General features: G+C 37.7%; 1 protein-coding gene across 5 annotated transcripts in view; it reads right to left on the bottom strand.

Annotated features, from left to right (window-relative positions):
* The window catches only part of RPS6KC1 (ribosomal protein S6 kinase C1), a 175568-nt gene extending 160366 nt beyond the window's left edge, over nt 1-15202 (bottom strand). For all 5 annotated transcript variants that reach the window (XM_029935284.1, XM_029935283.1, XM_029935289.1 and 2 more), the window contains exons 1-2: nt 14993-15202; nt 3298-3333 (exon numbers count right to left, since the gene is read on the bottom strand). In XM_029935284.1, coding sequence (XP_029791144.1) covers nt 3298-3333; nt 14993-15097 — 141 coding nt within the window. In that variant the 5' untranslated portion in view covers nt 15098-15202. The remainder of the gene's footprint in view (nt 1-3297; nt 3334-14992) is intronic.
* Nucleotides 15203-22861: the final 7659 nt, after the last annotated feature.

A 22861-nucleotide genomic window follows, 5' to 3' on the forward strand; every position in this document is an offset into this window, starting at 1 on the left:
AACAGCTATTGCTCTGTTGAACCAACCCCCACAGAAATTTCTTATTCATTGAAGTTACTTTGCATAAAATTCCTCAATTAAATATTATTTCAGTGACAATCATATACAGACTACAGATTTAGTAAAAGCTTAACTTTTATTACAAACATTCCCTTAAATAATTTTTACATAAAATAAATGTTATCTTTTCAGATAATTTCACTTAATGATGGCAAAAACCTGTAGAGCTCATAAACAAAGCCGCTCCATTCAGTGAGGTTTGCTGTCTCATCGAGTATTTTAAACTCTCTGGATCATCCTTTCTTGCAACCAACGTCACTATTATATTTCCTTGTGGATTTTATTTCTCCCCTTTTCAAGACCCTTTTCTTTCCCTTAAAACATTTTGAAATGTTCTCAAATAGTTTTTATAAAATTACTTTAGTTATGAAATGACTTAACAGATTTCTGACATGGTAACAGAGAAAGTTCTATTTCAGTTCTCCTTTCCCAATTCCACCAGTGAAATCTACTATCTGTAGAGAAATAAGAGTTACAGGTTACTTTTTTTAAAAAGGTAGAGGAGGGAGGGCAGAATATCTCTAGTTCTTTCTTTACCGTTCTGCAGGTGTTCATGCTTTGGGGAATCTACTGAATGAGAGGCCACATTAACTGTTGCTGCTCCCCTCGGACTTTCCCATGCTGCTCTTATTAAATAAAAATTTAGGGGGCACCAGAGTGGCTCACTTGTTTAAGCGTCCAACTCTTGACTTCAGCTCAGGTCATGATCTCACAGATGTGAGACTAAGCCTCGAGTGGGGCTCCATGCTGAGCAGGGGGCCTGCTTGGGGTCTCTCCCTCCTTCTCTCTCTGTCCCTCCCCTACTCGTCTTTCTCTCAAAATAAATAATTAAAAACATATAAAATAAAAATTAGAGGGAAATTTTTTAAGTTTATTTATTTTCAGTGAGAGAGACAATGCGAGTAGGGAAGGGACAGAGAGAGAGAGAGAGAGAGAGAGAGAGAGAGAATCCCAAGCAGGCTCCACACTATCAGCATGGAGCCCAACTCCAGCTCGAACTCCAGAACCATTAGATCAGGACCTGAGATGAAATCAAGAGTCAGTGGTTCAATCAACTGAGCCACCTAGCTGCTCCTTTACAGGAAATTTTTAAAGGATGATTTTTTTAATCTATCCTGGATAATTTTAAATTTACTCCATGTGATTATTTCAGTATTCTTAGTTAGGAACACTGCTACCTGGCAGCATGTGCGAAGTTGTGCAAATACATCTATAAAAGAAAACCAGAAAAGGAAACCAGCAAAATGTCTCTGGTCTTAGAAGGATAGCATGTTATTAGCCCTATATTTGGTTCGGACTAACACTACATCTTCTAATCCTCAACAGCTTTTGGGAAGCCTGCCTAAATTCTAAAGCAGTTGACTATATGAATCTGTAAACAGGAGAGAGAAAGTGAAAGGAAATGAAATGGAAACAAATTCAAGGTAGCAAATTTCTCTCCTAAATAAGATTTCCAATGTTTAAATGAAATACATGAGATGCTAAAGTGTCATTACAATTTCAAAGTCATTCTATATTTTAAGAAGCCAACAAGACAGAAAACATTTTAAAAAATATTATGCCATTTCTAACAAAGGACCATGCAATCATCTAACTAAAGGACACTTACAAGAGTTTTCTGATGAATGGTTCACCAACAGTTGTTATTATAAAAGAGTTTTCCCCAAAAAAGGATTAAGGAAATGGCAGAGAGTGTGTTCATGGATAGGTTGGTTCAGGATTCTCCTGGAAAATGGGAACATCAAGCTACAAACTACAGCATAACAATCAGACAGTGTTTTCAAAGGAAACACAACCCATTTTTAATTTTAACAGAGTTGTAAAATTTCTAAAGCAGAACAGCCTATACTACGATTTCATCATCATTAGAAGAATTTTAAAGAAAGTTCATACTAACCAATTGACACTTAAGTAGAGAGAATACTTTAAAGAATGGTGCAAATTACTTTCACTTCCTTTTGCGGAAGATACAGATATAGAAACAGATATATCCTTTTCTTCCAAAATATCAGTATTACAATATTCCCTTCCTGACTATTGAGGGGGGAAAGTGAGATATCTTAAAATCCCTACAGAAAATAGTATGAAATCTCTTAATATCATGTTTTATTGAACTCTTTTTAACCATAGGACAAAAAGAAATATTGGATCAAATATAGCAAGAAAGGGTAACATATAAAAGTTCAAATATTGTCTAAACCTGATGTCACACACTCAAACTAAACAGTATCAAACAAACAACTTAAATGTATGAATCAAGCCAGGCTTGTTAAGTAAGGAGTAGTGAGACTTGTTAGAAAATACATACTCCACCTAAACATATTAAAATTCAAATGGGAAATAAAAAAACTGTTGTAGAATTAAGAATGCCAATTTATAAAGTCTTTTTTAAATACTTTAGTAATAAAAAAAAAATTCCCCAACATAGGTGCTTCTAATCTTAGTGTAAGTGAGCAGGTAAATGAAAGTAAATCAAAAAGGTGTTAACAGAAGCAAGCTCCTCAACTAGGATTCCTAAGGGTATATAAAAGCACAAAGTAATCACAAATAGAGAATTACATATTGTTAAGCAAAAACACAACAAGCTGGTATCATTTTAGAGAGGGAAGAGTCAGGAAAAGAACTAACTACAAATTGAAAAAAGAAACAAACATCTACACCCAAAGCAGTTTTCCAAGCTGTCAACAAGACAACTCCATATAAAAGTGAAAGCAAGGGCGCCTGGGTTACTTAGTCCATTAAGTGTCCAAATTTGGCTCCGGTCATAATTTCACCGTCCCATGAGTTCGATCCCTGCATCGGGCTTGCAGCTATCAGCACGGAGCCCCTTTGGATCCTCAGTCTCCCCCCCTCCCCCAAGTTCATGCTCTCTCTCAAAATTAATGAACATTTTAAAAAAGTGAAAGTAGACAGACAGGAACTCATAATTTATTATGATGATCTTTAAAATTAATATTAGTTACCAAATATTTTCATTTTTTATTAGTTACCATGATTTTGAAATAGATAAGAACTCAATGTATACTGAAACCTTATGGATGTTAGTTACCAAAAATATCACATTATTAACCAGCACTATAATTCCTTAAATTCATCCTCATAAACTTAACATGTACTTAACAGATCCAGACAAACATAAATACAGACATACCAATAATTCAGTTTCCTCGACAAAGTATTTAAATAAACTTGTATCAAATATATAAAATAAAATTTTCATATGTATAAATATGTTACCTCCTGGACATCCTCTGGATTTCTTCGTGAAACAACCTAAAACAAAACACACACAGAAATATCTCATCATTACCAAAATTTAAGATTTCACATATGTATAATGACTTTCAATGGTATTTGTATAAAAAATTCAATTTGTTTAAAAGAAAAGAAATACCATATTTTATCACTTAACAAAAACTCAGGTATATAATAATTTCACCATCTGAAACACAAGCTACGAAATTAAGAAAAAGGCAATTAAAAAAAAAAAACCATACACTAAAGTTCATGCATCACATTCACAAGAGAATGCCTTGGCTTCACTCTTACTTGACATAATTCTAGAAGGGAAAAGCAAAAAAATCAGCTGTACCCACACAAAGCATCTTATGACTGTAGGTGAATCTAAATTAGCTCAAAAAATAATTTCAATTTAAAAAAAAAAAAAGCAGCCACAATGCCCAGACAGACCAATATCTGTGAGAAGTAATCAATGACCACCTAATGAGGAAGAAAAAAACAAAAGTTACTTAACAAAAACTTATATATTGCATTTGGGGACAAATAATCCTATCAATACCCCTGAGCAAAGAGAAAAAGGGAGGATTCTTTCATCTTTTTCTAATTATAAAAGCCAAAAAGTGTAACACCATTTAGAAAGATTTCCTCACAAAACTTACAAAAAGAAGAAGGCTGAGTGTTTAAATCATCAAACAGCATTTTAGTGGAAACATCTGACATTAGATACATAATAACGTCTATGTAAATATAAAATTCATGAACTTGATGCTATAATATGCATCTTGCAAAGACAAAAAGAAAACAAACACATTAAAACAAGGTGCATATGGGGCACCTGGGTGGCTCAGTCAGTTGAGCATCCGACTTAGGCTCAGGTCATGATCTCACGGTTCATGGGTTCAAGCCCCGCATTGGGCTCTGTGCTGACAGCTAGCTCAGAGCCTGGAGTCTGTCTTCAGATTCTGTCTCTCCCTCTCTCTCTGTCCTTCCCCTACTCATGCTGTCTGTCTCTCTCTCTCTCTCAAAAAATAAATAAAACATAAAAAAATTTTAATTAAAATATAAAACAGGTGCCTATGAATGAGAGGAAGAAAAAAGTCTTTGATGACTATCAATACCATGAACTGAAGATGATGATCAACTCAACCCTAAAAAAACTCCTGAGGTCCAAAACAGAAACAAAATATATACCATATATACCATTTTAAGTTAGAGAGGGGCACCTGGGCGGCTCAGTGGGTTACGCATCCCTCTCTTGATTTCAGCTCAGGACATCATTTCACAATTCATGAGATCTAGCCCCGCAACCAACTCTATATAGACAGATATTCTCTTTCTCTCTCTCTCTCTCTCTCTCTCTCTCTCTCTCTCTCTCTCTCTTTCTCCCTCTCCCTCTCCCTCTCCCTCCCTCCCTCTCTCTCCTTCTCTCTCTCCCCCCGCCCCTCTCATACACTCTCCAAATAAATACATCAACATTTTAAAAAAATGAGCAAACTGAACCTTCAGACCCAGACTCTTTTAACTTTTAATGTTATGTTAGCAATGATCTCAACAAGTAATATCAACTCTAAAAAAGACTGTAACTTCTCTCTGATCCAAGTTGCTAACTAGCAGTAAGTAACTTTTTTCTGAGCGAATTTCAGTATGTTGTCATAAAATTCTATCAATAAACTCCACAGAAGATAGAACTTAAAGTGGTGATTTCTTCTGTTTAAAGTTCATAAATTTCCACTGCAAGCACTACCTATCACGGGTAAGATACTAGACATTATCTTGAAAAGCTTCTTGCAAGAGAGACTTCTATCACCAAGTCATCTTCAAAATTATTACCCTAAAGCAGTGCTTCACAAACCACACTGTATGGAATACCAATATTCTTTAAAATCAGCGCTCTTGAAGGAAGAGCTTAATGACAATTTCAGTTTACCTTTATTTAAAAAAGAAATGCTTTTTACAGCAGAATTTCTAAAGGTCTTTAATATGTTGTTACATCTAGTAAATCTCCAAAAGGAAAAATACATAGTATTCCCCTAAGGTCACCTATCCACTCCACTTTTTATTTTTATCATGCTTTTTGTTATTATTTTATTTACTTAGTGCAACACCCACTAAATTTGGAATACAATTGGGAAATGCTACTGCAATCTCTGTAGTCTGTCTGCCCCTATTAATGCCAACGGCAAGTTCTGAATTTAGGAAAACAAATAAGGGCTTACAGTGAAGGTAACTATCTCCTACTGTGCTAAGAAATTAAATCCTTTACTTCGTTTCATGATTGCAACAAGCCTGCCTGGTAGGATGAGGTAACCAAGCCAAAGCGCATTACTAATACTAAGCATATTACTCAATTACAGGCAGGACTCGATCTCAGAGCTCCATGATTCCAAACAAAGTACTCCTTCCATGACATAACCACATCAGCCTCCTAGAGATTAAAATTCCAAGTATGCAAGTAATATTCCTGATGCCTGTTGGGTAAATCCAGTTTGTCTTTTACGGAGAAACAGAAGTCGACCAAAAAATAGCAGCTGAAGAAGTGCTTTGGCAGAAGAGAAGGCGCTAAGAAAGGGGTTTGAATACAGGCTCTAGTACTAGCCACAAACTGCTTTTCTGCCATTTGGGTAATAAAACCAAAGAAAAAGCAACTCTTAAAACGAGCCCTCTTGCCTACCTTTAAAACAAAGACCTGAGCTTAGGGCTTGGCTTACCTCAGGACCACAATAATCAACAGATCATACAGTAATTAGGTCCTCTGTATCCATTTCAGTCAAGTCTAAAATACTCATTTATCTAATTACCATAAAAATTATGACTTGAAATCACGCTCTTAATTCAGATCCACACAAAAGAATTATCTTCAAGAGATTGAAAGATAATTCCTAGAAAACAAAACTACAAAAACTATTCAAATGTATTATATCACCTACAAAATATGATCATGAAATAAGTCCCTTTAGAACCAAGTAGGAATGAGTTAAATATAAATTTTAAGAAGCTACTTTTATGAGTAACTTATTACAGTCAAGTCTGATGGCTATTCAACTACTAATTTAGTAATAGCAGAGCTAAGAAGATAAAGGGTTTACAAAAGTAACATTATTTTTAAACTGTCAAGATACAAATAATCAAACATGGAAAAAGAGAAAGAGAGAGAGAAGGAGGGAGGGACATGCCCACTCTCCATTTCTCAAAGATACGACTCTCCAAATGTAGGATGGGAATCATTGGATATACAAAAATGTAAGGCTACACTACAGTGAACATTTCCCATTGTGGCCATTAGGTAAACCAAATGGCACATTCATCAATGTAATGCACGCAATCCTGACTTCCAGGCATTTGAGTTCCACAACACCCATACTTTCATATAAATACACTGACACCTTGAAACTGCATTTAATACACACAAATATACACACATACACACACACATCCCTCTGGCAAGAAGAGCGGGTACCACAGTGCCCAGCTCATGCAGGCAAGGGTCCTCTTAACCAAACTCAACCTTCCCTCCCACCCCGTCACCTGCATCTCAGTTCCTCTCTCTCTCTCTTTTCCCTGCAGAGCTGCAGGTGCCACTGGTTGGCAAGAATATTTGGGTTGGTTAATCACCTGCCAGCCAGGTAGTCTGGACCCAAGAGACAGCACCTGCACAAACCATAATGAGACATTTTACAACACTGTTTAGTTCTCTGGAATGAAAGAACTCCCATATAAGATAGAGAGTCAATGGGGGAAAAAATTTAAACATTCCACTTTCTAACAAGTTTTTATGAAAGGAGTATGTTGAAAGGAATTATTGCTTTCTACATCATTAAAATCCCAAAATCTAAAGAGAGAATAAAGAAACTACAGTAGTAAGTTACCTTTGGATACTCAAGTGTTAAAGTTGTTTTTCTCACTTCAAATTTTACCAATTATTATAGCACCACTCTAAGGTAAACTTTCCAAAGTTCAAGGAAAATCAAAACCCTTACTGTTAAAGTTTGCAGTTTAACATAGAATCTTAATGTGAACTCAAATGCCCAGGCATACAAATTGTCAATAAATAAAATGAAAAAGAATTTTAAAACCTGCTTACTAAAATTTTTTATATGTGAGATAGTTTTCTACTAAACAATATTAAGAGGCAAAAACAAAGGTAGAATAAAACATTATTTTAGGACAAAATTGAACTTAAGAGCCATGAGTTTTCAAATTTTCTAATCATAAATACATTTTTCAATAAATTAGTCTCCTCCTATCCCCATGACTACTCCATTCGCTGAAAATATTTCCAGAGTAAGTCAACACAAATTATTTCTTCAAAAAACCTTCATGGAGCTACTGACTTAACAACTGATAACAAGTGGTAATTCTTACCACTAGACATTTGTAATAATGTAAACAGTTAAGGGGTTAAAATTTAGTAGGCTTGTATTTCCCTATAATGACTTATTACTTGAAATGTTTATGAACATACATTACTTTCAAAATAAAAAGCTAACAAAACCAAAAATTAAATATGCTGCCTTCCAAATACAAAAACTCAACAGTGACTATCATACTTAAAAGACCAAACGCTTTCCAAGATAAGAAACAAGGGAAGGATGTCCACTCTCACCACTCCTATTCGACCTAGTACTACAAGTCCTTGCAAGAACAATAAGACAAGATAAAGAAATAAAAGACACAGAGATTACAAGGAAGAAATAAAACTACCCCTTTTACCAAACATGTATTGTCTATGTAGGAAAAAATGCAAACTCTACCAAAAACTCCTAAAGTAATAAGTAACCTTGAAAAGGTCACAGATATAAGGTCAACACAAAAAATGAATCCAAATGTCTTTATACCAGCAATGAAAAACTGAAAACCAAATTTTTAATACTACTTATGGCAGCTACAAAAAGATGAAACACTGAGAAATATACGTAACAATAATGTCCAATAATGTCCAGAATCTATATACCTACATATATATACACATATATATATATACATATATATCTATCAACATAAAATGTTGAAAGTAATCAAAGAACATCTAAATTAATGGGACAGGGGCGCCTGGGTGGTTCAGTTGGTTAGGCCTCCAACTTCGGCTCAGGTCAGATCTCACGTTAGTGGGTTTGAGCCCCGCATCAGGCTCTGTGCTGACAGCCAGCTCAGAGCCTGGAGCCTGCTTCGGGTTCTGTGTCTCCTCCTCTCTCTGCCCCTCCCCCTCTCATGCTCTGTCTCTCTCTGTATCAAAAATAAATAAAAAATTTAAAAAAAATTAAATTAATGGGACGGCATACTGTGTTCATTTGTAAATTTACAGATTCAACAGAGTAAAGATGTCAATTCTCCCCAAAACTGACCCATAGATTTAATGGAATTCTAGTAAAAAAAAAAATTCTATTAGAATTTCTTGTAGATATAGACAACCTGATTCTAAAATTGATCTAGAAAAGCAAAGGAACTAGAATAGTTAAAACTAGTTTGAAAAAGAATAAAGTTGGAGAAATTCTACTACCTAATTTTAAGACTTTCTATCAAGATAAACCTACCATAATCAAGACAGTGTGGTATGGAACAAAATAGAGAATCCAAAAACAGATTCACACATATAATGCTGATATTTTTGACAAAGGTACAATTTTTAAAAAGGAAAAAAAACAGCTAGTCTGTTAAATACTGTTTTGTTGCAACTGTACATATGCAAAACTGAACCTCTGCCTAAACCTCACAACTTACACAAAAAATAAACTCAAAATGAATCATAGAGCTAAACGCAAAATGCAAAACAATCTTCTAGAATAAAACACTGGGGGAAAAAATTGTGACCTCGGGGTATTAAAGAGTTTTTAGGTAGAACACTAAAAGCACATTTCATATGAGAAAATGATAAACAAGACTTTACCAAAATTAAAACTTTTTGCTTTCTGAAAGACACTGTTAAGAATGAAAAGATAAGTTACACGCTGGGAGAAAATATTTGTAATCACATAGCTGACAAAAATCTTACATCCAGAACAACTAAAGAATCTTCAAAATTCAACACTTAGAGGGGTGCCTGGAGGGCTCAGTCGGTTGAGTGTCCGGCTTCAGCTCAGGTCATGATCTCACGGTTCATGGGTTCGAGCCCCACATCGTGCTCTGTGCTGATGGCTAGCTCAGAGCCTGGAGCCTGCTTCAGATTCTGTGTCTCCCTCTCTCTCTGCCCCTCCCCAGCTCATGCTGTCTGTCTATCTGTCTGTCTGTCTGTCTCTCTCTCTCTCTCAAAAATAAATAAAAGACAATAAAAAATTTTATAAAAGAAAAAAACAAAATTCAACACTTAGAAAACAAACAACTCAACAAAAAAATGGGAAAAGACAGTCTCAAAAGGTTAAATACTGGCCAATTCTATTTACACAACATTCTCAGAAAGACAGAAATAGAGAGGTAGAGAGCCCATCAGTGGTTGCCAAAGGACTAAGAGGTGGGAGAAAAGTGTGAAAAAGAGATAGCATGAGGGAGTGTTTTGGAATGATGGAAATGTTCTGTTTCCTGATGATGATGGTAGATATTTGAATCTATAAGTGTAAAGATTCTCAGAAGTATATAACAAGTCCATTTTACTGTATATCAATTTGAAAAGGGACCCTTAAAAAGAAAAACAATGCCTCTTTCCAGCCCCCTCTGAAGTTTCTGCTGCAGTCTCTGTGCTGGGCAGCAAAAATACAAAGTTAAAAAGGCAGCCTACCCTCAGAGGAGGAAGCAAACAAGTACCATACAATAAAGGCTTTTAATGGAGGAATACATAGTCATGGAGTTCTACACCTAAGAAAGGCCTCCTGGAGAGCATAGGGCAAAAGCTGACACTTCAGATGAGCAGCAATGCCAACACAAAACAGAAAAACATTCCAGACCTCTGAAGGAAAGAGCATCTAACGGAGAGGTAAGGGGGGTGGAGGGGGAGTGTACTAACATACTTAGGAAACTACAAATAATTCCTTTCCCTAGCACACACAGGCCATATACAAGAATATGGTCAGGAATTGAAAGCAGGTTCCTTCCAAGCAATACAACTAGTGTTTCATTGTGAAGCCCTGGGAATGGCAATTTTCAGACTCAAATCAAGCTAAGTACTTCTGTTCATTCCCTACCCTCCCCCTTGTTCACATTATCACAGTCACTGTATTCACCGTGTACCCATCATCACTTTTGCCAAACTATATGCCCCCATACATACACCCACAGTATCTAAGCAAATGTGTTTTACGACATAGGGAGTCAACAGCACAGCACCGGGATAAAAGCACTGTGACTCAGGCCAGTCTACTGGGCTCAAACCTAGACTCCACCACTGATAGCTATGTGACCCTGGCCAAGTTACTTAACCTGTCTGTGCCCCAATTTCCTCACTGATAATGTGACAATAATAATAGCAACTACTCATTAGGCTGTTGTGGAAAATGTGCAAATTTATATAAAGTGCTTAGAACAGTGCTTGACTCACAGTAAGCACCATGTAACTGCTATTAATACTCAACAAATGTTAGCTACATAAAATGAGGACTTACATATTCTCACAGTTTGAAACAAGCCCAAATTGCTTTAATATGCACAAGACTTGTACCCTGAAAATTAGAAAATACCGCTTAAAGAGCTACATAAAGGGAAGATACATGGATCAGAAGATTCAATATTGCTAAGATATCGATATTGCTAAGATATCTTCTATAGAAGCTGATCTACAACCTCAATGCAATGCCAATCAAAATCTGGGTAGGTATGTTTATAGAATTTGCCAAACTGATTCTAAACTTTATACAAAAATGAAACAATCTAGAACAGCCAAGACAATTTTGAGGAAGAGAACCTACTTTCAAGACTTAGTTTAAAGCTACAGTAAACAAGGTTGTATGACATCAAGAAAAAAGAAGACATATATCTACACAAAGACTTACATACCAATGTTCATGATAACTATAATCATAACAGCCGAAAACTGGAAACAACCCAATTCAACAGGAGAATGGATTCACTGTAGTATAACCATAACATGAACTATCGGTCGCAATTAAAGAGAATAAAAACAACAACAGAGATGAATCTCAAGTAGTCACACTAAGTTAAAAAGTCATACCAAAAAACAAAGTGCATACTTTATGATTCCATTTATATCAAATTCTAGAAAATACAACCTGTTCTACAGTGACAGAAAACTGACCAGTGGTTGCCGAGAGACAGGGTTTGGGGAGGGGGAACTGAATGCAAAGTGGCCTGGAGGAACTTGTGTAGAGATGACCCTGGTGATGGTGACACAACTATAGAGATTTGTCCAAACTCATCAAGCTATATACTTAAAACAGGTGAATCTGAATGCACATAAGTTATGCTTCAATATAAACAAAATATAGACATAAGGCAACAACGCGTATCAAAAATAAAAGTGTAGTAGCGCACCTAGGGGGCTCAGTTAAGCTTCTGGCCCTTGATTTTGGTTCAGGTCATGATCTCATGCTTGTGAGAATAAGCCCCGTGCTGGCTCCATGCTGAACATGGAGCCTGCTCGGGATTCTATTTTTCCCTCTCTTTCTGCCCTTCCCCATGCTCTCTCTCTTTCTCAAAATACATAAAATTTTTTTTAAATTAAAATTAAAGCATACCTTTTGCTTTCCATACTCACAGAAATAATACAGGCAAGAACTGCCATTCATTTAATGCTGTTGAGAAACCTGCAGTAAAAGTATGTTTTGTAAACGTAACCTGGTGAAACTACCAAACTGTTAATGGTTCTTGTAGATCTGTGTCTTCTTTAACTAAAGAATCAAGGAAATCTATAAAAGGCGTTTCCAATTCTTAACAGGAATATTTATTCTAGATAAAAACTGATAAACAATACAGACTTTATCTAGGAAATCTGTTAGCCAGCCTGTCACTGGCCATAAGGTTAGCCAAGCCTGCTGGGTCCCAGACAAGTGCAAAACAAAGCATAAAGGAGTTTTAAAAAGATGAGCAAGCTCTTACACTGCCTAAAACTTAACGGTGGTACTTCCTGTGATTCTAATTCTACTTCTACCTAAAGAACACTGTAAGGATCAAGACTGTAGGGAATGCTTCCTAAAGCCAGAAGTAAATTAGTAGGAAACACAGGAGACATCCCTAATCGTTAGCCATGAAGTTGTCTCTGGGGAGCACTACTTACTTGGTTAATTCTCCTGAGGAAACATGTTTTTCTCCTTAAGTCTCAAAAAATAATAAATATTCTATTTTTTATAATATTACACATAGTTATTTTTAAAAAGTGTATCTCCAGGTTGACCCTCAAGCCTTAAAATTAAAAAAACAAAACAGAGGCCAAAAATGAGGAAATAGCCATTTACAAGGAGAAAAAAGGCAGTGTAAGCAATTTCCAGTTCAAATAATCACAGCAATATGTAGCATGCATATTAATATAGATTTGGTTAGTTCTAAGAAAATACACTACTTCATGTTCTAATTCATGTTGTCCTAAGTTAGCTGTTCATCATAGAAATTAGTTCACAGCTTAAGAAAAGATATTTAAGATGTAAATTATGTTAACCTTTCCTTCTGTGAAGTGAGACTGCAAGTAATAATCATACTCAGTGTTTCTTATTCAAGTGCCACACACATACACAACTTCAGGGCTTTTACGGGCTCTGTCCCTCCCATCCACCCCTCTACCTACCTCTGGATTCTTTCCATCCCTCACCATCTATCATAATTGGCACATGGACCCTGATCCCTTGAGCCAGAGCAATCTATCTTCTGAAATCCCATAGCTCTTTCCTGAGTCTCCTATAGCATTTAACACTTTCTTATACTACACTTCTTTAAGTCCAGTTAACTCTCTTCTACTCTGAGTATCCTTGAAAGGAAAGTACATGCTTTTTTCAGCCTTGTATTCCTCATAGCACTTAGTGCCTCAAACTGTACAGGTGCTGGGTGTGCTGCCTAGAATGTGGAGAAAAACACTGCGTGCCATACTCTGCCTCAGGTGATGTAAAAGGAAACAAATACCAATGATGGAGACCTACTGTCAATCTACTAAGAGACACTGACATGTAAACACGTTAATACAATACAATTGTCGTACATGTTATCGTAAGGGATGAATAGGGTTCTGTGAAGGGAACACTATGTACGTTAAAAATTGTTCTAATTCCATAAACTACATTAGGAAACTAGATTTTGAAGGGCCCAATTACCAGAAGGGTTTCAAGAGTGGTAATTATAAGGGTCCCTTAATTGCAGACTTAAAAAATTTCTTGGGGCGCCTGGGTGGCTCAGTCAGCTAAGCGTCCGGCTTCAGCTCAGGTCATGATCTCAGGGTTTGTGGGTTAGGGCCCCTCATCGGGTTCTGTGCTGACAGCTAGCTCAGAGCCTGGAGCCTGCTTCGGATTCTGTGTCTCCCTCTCTCTCTGACCCTCCCTTGCTCACACTGCTCTCTCTCTCAAAAATAAATAAAAACATTATAAAAAACTTCTCTCAACCTAAAACCAGCACTCCACCAATATAACAACCTTAATTGCATAACTGGAAGTAACAAATTCCCCCCCTGTTTTCAGTATAACCCTCTGAGATAACCAGGCCTGGTCTTATCTTTAAACAAATTTGCTCCTCCCATCTTCTCACATCTGGCTGAACTGTGCACCATTTCCACACACCATGTACCACTTTATCTAAATATACCTAACCTTCACAGTTCTCAAATCCTATTTCCTGTGCTCTCAAACACACAGGATTATGCCATCCTCCAAATGCATGTTTAGTATTACTAGTCTCTGTACCTCTCTTTTTAACAATTAATGATAATAATAAAGTTAATTCTTAACTTTTTATGTAACTTGAACTTAAGCAGAACTGGTCTGAAATCTCAAATGTGCACCTGCCTTATGATGTAAAATTGGTCAAGTTATGAAACATCCTTGGAACTTCAGTTTCCTCATCATTAAAATTAGGATTCAATTGGGCAACATACATTACATACATTCAGACTTATTTTCATTATTCTTCTTTTCCAAGAAGGGAGATGCAAACTCTCTTTAAAACCCAAGGCAAAAGCAATGATGAACAAAGTGAGTACTAAAACTTGGTTAGCTGATGCAAAGGAGCCTCACAACTTTTAAATATGCAGTCAAAACAACTCACACAACACACACACACACCCACACACACACCGGCAAAATTTCCCATCTGTCACCTATCGAAAATCATGAAAAACTCAGATGCAAAATGACACAGCCAGATACGTAGGGCCTAGGCTGGTGACCCTAACACCGGCATCTTTCTCAAGAATCCGTGTGCCTCAGTACAAACCTGACAATGCACAAAAGGTCAAGGGAAGAAATATCTTTTATTACATAAATTAATTTTTCTATCGGCACTATCCCTGGGAAGCAAGCAAAACCACTTCTGCAGATTTCAGCCTCCGAAGAGAAAGTCCTAATGGGATAGGGTCTGAGTCATCCATTGAAAACCGTCAACGCCTGCCCTACCCTGGAATGAGGACACTACCGCGATCTTCTACAACATGTTCTCCAGCACCCACCCCAGCCTCCCTGAAGGCCCCACCTCCGACGCAGGTCCAGGCACGAGGGGCACCCAGTCCCACCCCAGGTACCAGGTCCCCAGGGCCAGGTACCCCCACACCACGGCCCACACCCTAGTCCCTCACGCCCCAAATCTGGGTTTACCCGCGCCTGACACCGGCACTCACCCGGGCGGTGACCTTATACACCGTGTAGCCCCTTGGATGTCGCTGGGGCTCGGTGACAGTGTAGAAACGGGCCAGGTCGGCACCCCGCTCCCGGGGAGAGGTCATCCTCCCGCCGCCTCTGCCGCCGCCGCCGCCGGCCAGGGACCATCAGGGCAACCCGGCGCCACCTCGGTCCGGGTTCCCCAAACAGCTGCGAGCGGCGAGGGGGCGGTGGCTCCACGGCGGGCCTCCGCCTCTCGGCTGTGCTTCCGGCCCGGCAGAAAAGCTTCCGGGTCAGGCCGTTTCCAGCGACCTGGGGGAGGGAAGACTCCGCGCCGGAGGCTGACCGCTGTCCCGTTGGGGGCCTTGCAAGTGGACCGGGATCAGGTGGTAGCACTGCCACTCTCGTCACCGTGGGGACCTGAGACTTCTCCAATGACATCCCTGTGCGCTAGCCCCAGACACCCTCTAGATTTTCTGAGGGCTGTTAGAGCCACGACGCACAGGTGAGATCTTGATCCTCCACTCCCTCGCCCAACCTGTGTACAAACTTAGATGGAGTCGGAAAGGGACGGAAGGATGGCCCAGCCTAGCGTCTTCTTTCCTTCCCTACTCACGGCCTTTCATTTCACATATCCACCGCAGCATCTGAACTCTCGCAGATGGAACCGTTCCTTCTTTCTAAGACAAATCCCGTCCACCTGTGCACCTTTCAGCCCTCCATAGCAGCCTGCAACCCTATGTCAATCTTAAAATTCACCCTCTGAAAATAACATTCTAAAAGCTGGGACCCGAGTCTAACTGGAAAAAAAAAAAACCACATGACTTCTCAAAGCTACTATAAAGATAGAGTTTTCCAATTCAATTGGTTGCTATCTAGTGCTTGGCAATTCCTTTACCTTGCCTTGATCAGGATTTTCTCGTTCCCCATTGACATTCATTCCAAGTCTTTGCCCTTCTCCTCAACCCTCTGTTCCTCTTAGTCTTGCCCATCCACGGTTTGTCCCAGCCTTCTTTCAGAAGGGGGAGGAGCCCTTAGTACCAACCCCTTCATCTTCTCACATTTCGGTTCTGATAGGAGACATGGACACATTACTTCCTATTTTTTTAATTTATTTGTTTGTTTGTTTTATTTATTTTTGAGAGAGAGAAAGTGTGTGAGCAAGAGAAGAGCAGAGAAAGAGAGGGAGACAAGAATCTGAAGCAGGCTCCAGGCTCTGAGCTGTCAGCACAGAGCCTGATGCGGGGCTCAAACTCACTAACACTGAGATCATGACCTGAGCTGAAGTCGGAGGCTTAACAACTGAGCCACCCAGCACCCATCCCTTCCTCATTTTTAAAGGCTAATCACTCTACCTGTGTGCTGAAACCCATCCCCTTTGGCAGACTAAGGACATTGTTCCACCAGTGACATCTCAATTCTGCTTTCTATACCTTTAATCTCTTCCTCACCACTGGCTTCTGTTTCCCAACCTACATATATCTAAATCTATCATTCATGTAATAAACCTGAATTCCCCTCCTTTGCCAGACATCATGCTGATTAGGCATTGGAGTTACAAAGAGAGTCCCTGCTGTCAAGTACTATCTAGTAGGGAAACAAAACAGAATAACTAGAACATAACGTTGTAGGTGCCATGACAGATGTATATGTGGAGGGCTCCAGAGCACATCAAATTCAGAGTAGAAGGTTTTCTGATAGTGGGGAAACTATGACTGAATCTTGAGAGAGAGAGAGGAATTCGCCAGGCAGAAAAGAGAAAAAAGGACATCATCTTAGTTGCCTCTTTTCCTCCTTCTTTCTCGTTCCCTTCAGTGTAAAAATTGCCTACGTTATTTTTTAAGTAAACTGCATCAGCATTTACACATCACACATTTATACATTCAGGAATATCACACATTCATTACCATATTCTCTTCAATCTGCCTTCGTTATTATACTCCTACTATGAAACTGCTTTGGCAAAAATTTCTAATGGCCACATCTTGCCTAATATATTCAGAGTTTGAACATTTCTGACCATTTCCACCTTTTCAAAACTTGTCTCTGTCTTTAGTGCATGAGTCAGCATTCTCTTTGCTTTTTCTTTTACACCTTGAATCATTCATTGCTTTTCAGCCTCTTTTGCTCATTTCTCCTCCTTTTAAGAAGGTTCAGTATTTGAGTGTCTGGGTGGCTCAGTCAGTTGAGCATCCAACTCTTGATTTTGGCTCAGGTCATGATCCCAGGATTGTGGGAAGGAGCCTGGCCTCCCACTCCAAACTGGCATGGAGCCTGCTTAGGATTTACAAACAACAACTTAACATGGATCACTGTCATAAATGTAAAACCTAAAACTATAAAAGTTCTAGAAGGAAACACGGGAAAAATCTTTGTTAACTTTGGATTAGGCAAATGATTCTTAGGAAACAAAAAGTCTGAAACGAGGGAAAAAACAATAAATTGGACTTCATCAAAATTAAAAATTTCTTCACTGTGAAAGACATCATTAAGGAGCAAGGCACAGATTGGGAAAAATATTTACAAAACATGTATCTGATAAAGGATTTGTAGCCAAAATCTATAAAGAGCTTCTATAATTCAATAGTAAAAAAGGACCAACTCAGTTGTTTTAATATGCAAAAGATCTAAATATCCATTTCACCAAAAATGATATAATGAGGGCACATAAGCACATGTACTACCTCATTCATCTTTAAGGAAATTGCTTTTAAAAGCGCAATGAGGGAGGCGCCTGGGTGGCTCAATCATTAAGCATCCAACTTTTGACTTAGCCCAGGTCATGATCTCATAGTTTGTGAGTTCAAGCCCCACATCAGCCTCTGCGCTGGTAGCACAGAACCTGCTTGGGATTCTGTCTCTCTTTCTCTCTCTGCCCCTCCCCTGCTTGCTCACTCGGCCTCAATCTCTCTCTCTCTCTCTTTCAAAATAATGAAAAATAAAAAAATAAAAGTGCAATGAGGAAAATGGTGGAGTAAGGAACTCCAAAAGTCCACTATTCCATTTAAGCAATGAAAAAACCTGGCAAAAAACTGTCAGAATCAACTTTTTCGGAGCTCTGAAAACTAACAAAAAAAGCTTACAGAAACCAGGGAGCACTTATTCAAGAAAAACAGCTAAATCTCTAGAACAGCAAGCTTTCTAACATTTTTTAAAGTTTATTTATTTATTTAGGATCCACAACTCCAAGATCAAGAGTTGCATGCTCTGCTGACCAAGCCAGCCAGGTGCCCCAAGCTTTCTAACGTTTTAACTTACCCTAGTCCCATCCCCTACTTTTCAACTCAGAGGTGTCCCAGAAAATAATGGCCTACTTTCCTGGTACCAGTACCAGAGAGAGCAAAAGAGACCTGAATAGTAATTATTTCTTTTGACCTGTCAAGTGGTTCCCTGGAGAATGGGCTCCAAAGGCTTGTCTTTATCTCAGCTAACTTGTCCCAGTGCTAAAGCCACTATCCAGGGGACATTTGTGAAAAACATTTATAGGCTAGTGTTTTAGTCATTGCCGCCTGAGGCGATTGATAGCAGGTAAGCAAATAATAGACTGCTCAAGAGGCTTGACAGGAAAGACAAGAGAATAAGGTTTGGGGAACAGGGTTTTGAAAAGCTCCAGGGAAGCCAGAAAATCACGCACTTAACCAGGACTGTGCACATGCTCAGGAAAAGACCTAAGAACTGTAATTTTCATATCTGGCTGACTTTGCAAAAGCAAAAAGAGAAGGTTAAGACAGTTGTAAATTACCTGAGTATTGAGGATATACCCCAACTTATAAACATACAACATACTGCAAATCAGGGAGATTTTTTAATTTTTTTAAATATTTCTTTTATTTCCAAGCATTTAAGAAAATCTGTTTAATAATTAATCGACCAGTAAGCTAACAGAACAGTCTTCAGTAGCCATACACAACAAATAATAGACTTTATAAAATTAGGTTAGAAAAGTTACTAACCAAATAACAACTATAAACAATAACAATGAACTCTGGGGAAGGGAATCTGATTTCCAGAGTTGAAACATTATAATATTCAAAATTCTAATTTTCAACAAAAAATTATAAAGCATCCTAAAAAACAAGAAAGTATGGCCCACACACAGGAGGGGAAAAAAGCAGTCAATAAAAAAGCATGTCTATGAGGAAACCCAAATGTCCTTTACTAGACAAACATTTAAATCAACTATTTTAAATATGTTCAAATTACTAAAGAAAACTATGTCCAAACTGACTAAAGCCAAAACCAAAACTGACTCAAGAAGAAACAGAAAATCTGAATAGACCTATAAAAGTAATGATATTGAATCTGTAATCAAAAAACTTCTACAGGGCGCCTGGGTGGCTCAGTCGGTTCAGCCTCCGACTTCGGCTCAGGTCAGATCTCACGTTCGTGGGCTCGAGCCCCACGTCGGGCTCTGTGCTGACAGCTAGCTCAGAGCCTGGAGCCTGCTTCTGGTTCTGCGTCTCCTTCTCTCTCTGCCCCTCCCCCTCTCATGCTCTGTCTCTCTCTGTATCAAAAATAAATAAAACATTTAATAAAAAAAAAAAAACTTCTACAAAGAAAAAGCCCAGGATCAAGTGGTTTCACTGGTAAATCCTACCAGCTGTTTAAAAAAGAATTAATACAAATGTTTCTTAAACTCTTTCAAAAAAATAGAAGATGAATAAACACTTACTAATTTTATGAGGCCAGTATTATCTGGATACCAAAGCCAAAGACATCACAAAAAAAGGGAAATTGCAAGCCAATATCCTTTATGAATATATACAAACATCTTCAATTAAAAGTTAGCAAAGCAAATCCTGCAGCATATTACAAATATTAAATACTAATGACCAAATGGCATAAATTCCAAAAATACAAGTTTAACATGAAAATAAATCAATGGAATAGACCATCATAATGAAATAAAGGGGAAAAATACATGATTATTTCATTAGATGCAGAAAAAGAATTTGACAAAATCCAACATCCTTTCATGATAAAAGCACAAACAAACTAGAAATAGAAGATAAACTCCTCAACCCAACAAAGAACATTGATGGGAAATTCATAGCTAACATCATAATAGTAAAAAAAGCTTATTTCTAAAAGCAGTAACAAAACAAAGATGTATACTCTTTCCATATCTATTCAACATTGTACTAGAATTTCTAGTCAAGGCAATTAGACAAGATAAACTAAAAGCATCCAGATTGTAAAGACAGAAGTAAAACTCCTATTTGCAGGTGATATGATCTCATACTTGGAAAATTCTAAAGAATACATGTGAGGGGCGCCTGGGTGGCTCAGTCGGTTAAGCCTCCGGCTTCGGCTCAGGTCAGATCTCATGCTCGTGGGTTTGAGCCCCGCGTCGGGCTCTGTGCTGACAGCTAGCTCAGAGCCTGGAGCCTGCTTTCAGTTCTGTGTCTCCTTCTCTCTCTGCCCTTCCCCCTCTCATGCTCTGTCTCTCTCTGTATCAAAAATAAATAAAACATTAAAAAAAAAGAATACATGTGAAACAAACTTATTAGAGCTAATAAAGTTCAGCAAAATTACAGGATATAAGATTATTATACAAAAATTAATTTTATTTCTGTACACTAGCAATGAACAATCTGAAAATGAGATTAAGAACATAATTCTATCTATCATCAAAAATTTGGGGAATAAAATTAACCAAGGAAATGCGAGGCTTGTATTCTCAAAATTCTAAAACATTGCTGAGAGAAATTTAAGAAGACCTAAATAAATAGAAAGTCATCCGTGTTCAGAGACTGGAATATCGTTAATATGACAATACTCCCCAAATTGATTTATAGATTCAATGTAATCCCTATTTAAATTTCAACTGCTTTTTTTCTAGAAATGGAGAAGCTGATCCTAAAATTCATGTGAAATGCAAAAGCCCTTGTATAGCCAAAACAATTTTAAAATGAAAAGATGAAGGACTCACACATCCTGATTTCAAAACTTACTACAAAACTATAGTTATCAAGGCAAGTGTGATAGTGGCATAAAGATAAACATATAAATAAGTGGCATAGAGTTGAGAATGCTGAAGTACATGCATACATTACAGTCCAATGATTTCAAAAAAGATGGAGGTGGATGGTGTGGGGACAGATAGTCTTTTCAACAAATGGTATTGGAAAAACTGAACATCCACATCAAAAAGAATTAATCTGTACTCCTACCTAACAACATATACTAAAATTAACTCAAAATGTACCAAAGACTTAGAACTAAAACTATGAAACTCTTAAAAGGAAACAGGTGTATACCTTTCTACCCTTGAATAAGGAAATGATTTCTTAGCTATGACACAAAAAGCACAAGCAACCAAACTAAAAATAAAGTTATTTCATCAAAATTAAATGTTTTATACATCAAAGGACTCTATGAAGAAAGTGAAAGGGAACCCACAGAATGGGAGAAAATATATGTATCTGAGAGGGTCTAGTATCCAGAATAATCTAACTTAACAATGAAGAACAATCCTATTTAAAAATAAGCAAAGGGTCTGAATATACATTTCTCCAAATTAGATATACAAATGACCAGTAAGCACATGAAATGATGCATCATTGGTCATCAGGGAAAACATATCAAAACCATAATCTGATAAAACTTAACACCTGCTAGGATGGTGATATGGGCCGAATTATGTCCCCCATAAGTTGAAGCTCTAACCTCTGTTACCTCAGAATGCAGGTATTTGGAGGAAGGGCCTTAAAAAGTGACAAAGTAAAATGAGATCATATGGGTCCTAATCTAATATGACTCATATTTTCATAAGAGGAGATTAAGACACATACACAGGAAAGACCATGTGAAGACATAGAAGATGGCCATTTACAAGCCAAGGAGAAACGCCTTCAGAAGAAACTAACCCTGCCAACACCTTGATATACTTCTAGCCTCCAGAATTGTAATAAGATAAATTTCCATTGTCCAAGCCACCCAGTCTGTGGTTTTTTGTTACATTAGCCCTAGCAATCTAACACGGCTCTATTTTTAAAAATAGATAATAACAAGTGTTAGTGAAGATGTGAAGTGATTGACCCTCATACATTGCTCATGGAAATTTAAAATGATGCAGTTCCTGTGGAAAAAATTTTTGTGATTTCTTAAATACCTAAACATAGAGTTACCATATGACCCAGCAATTCCACTCCTAACTTACATACCCAAGAGAATTGAAAATATGTCCACAAAACACTTGCACATGAATGTTAACAGCAGTATTATACACAATAGACAAAAAGTAGAAATAACCCATGTCCATTAATTGATGAAAAGACAAACAAAATATGGTTTATCCAATACAATGGAGTACTATTTGGCCATAAAAAGGAATGAAGTACTAATACATACTACAACATGGATGAACTTTAAAAACATTATGCTATATATAGGTAAAAGAAGCCATACAGAAAACTCTAGCACATAATTTCATTTATATAAAGTATCCAGATTGAAAAATCTGTGAAGACAGAAAGGAAATTAGTGGTTGACAAAGGATGGAGGGAGAAAGGGGATAAGGAAATTGGGAGATATGGGCTTTCTTTTAAGGATGATGGGAAGTTCTGGAATTAGTGGTGATGATTACACAAGCTTGCAGATATTCTAAAATGACCCTTCCGTAGGTCAGTCAACGCAGGCCCTGAGGGAGGGAGTGAGAATTGGGGGGCAGCGGACACAGAGAATGGAGGCAAGACAATGTCTCTGATCAAGCCTCATTTATTGAGAGAACACACACATCTTCTAAAGGGCAGAAGGCTGATCTTAGGTCAAGGCAAATCTCTTTTCTTCTGGCAGCTCCCCACAGGTCCCCCTTTTTTCTTTTTTCAAAAAAGGTCTTCTTCCAGGATGTGATAGTATAGGCAAGGAAAGGACTGTGCCTGTCTTAA

This window comes from Suricata suricatta, chromosome 3 (genome assembly GCF_006229205.1).
Source record: "Suricata suricatta isolate VVHF042 chromosome 3, meerkat_22Aug2017_6uvM2_HiC, whole genome shotgun sequence".
Lineage (NCBI taxonomy): Eukaryota > Metazoa > Chordata > Mammalia > Carnivora > Herpestidae > Suricata > Suricata suricatta.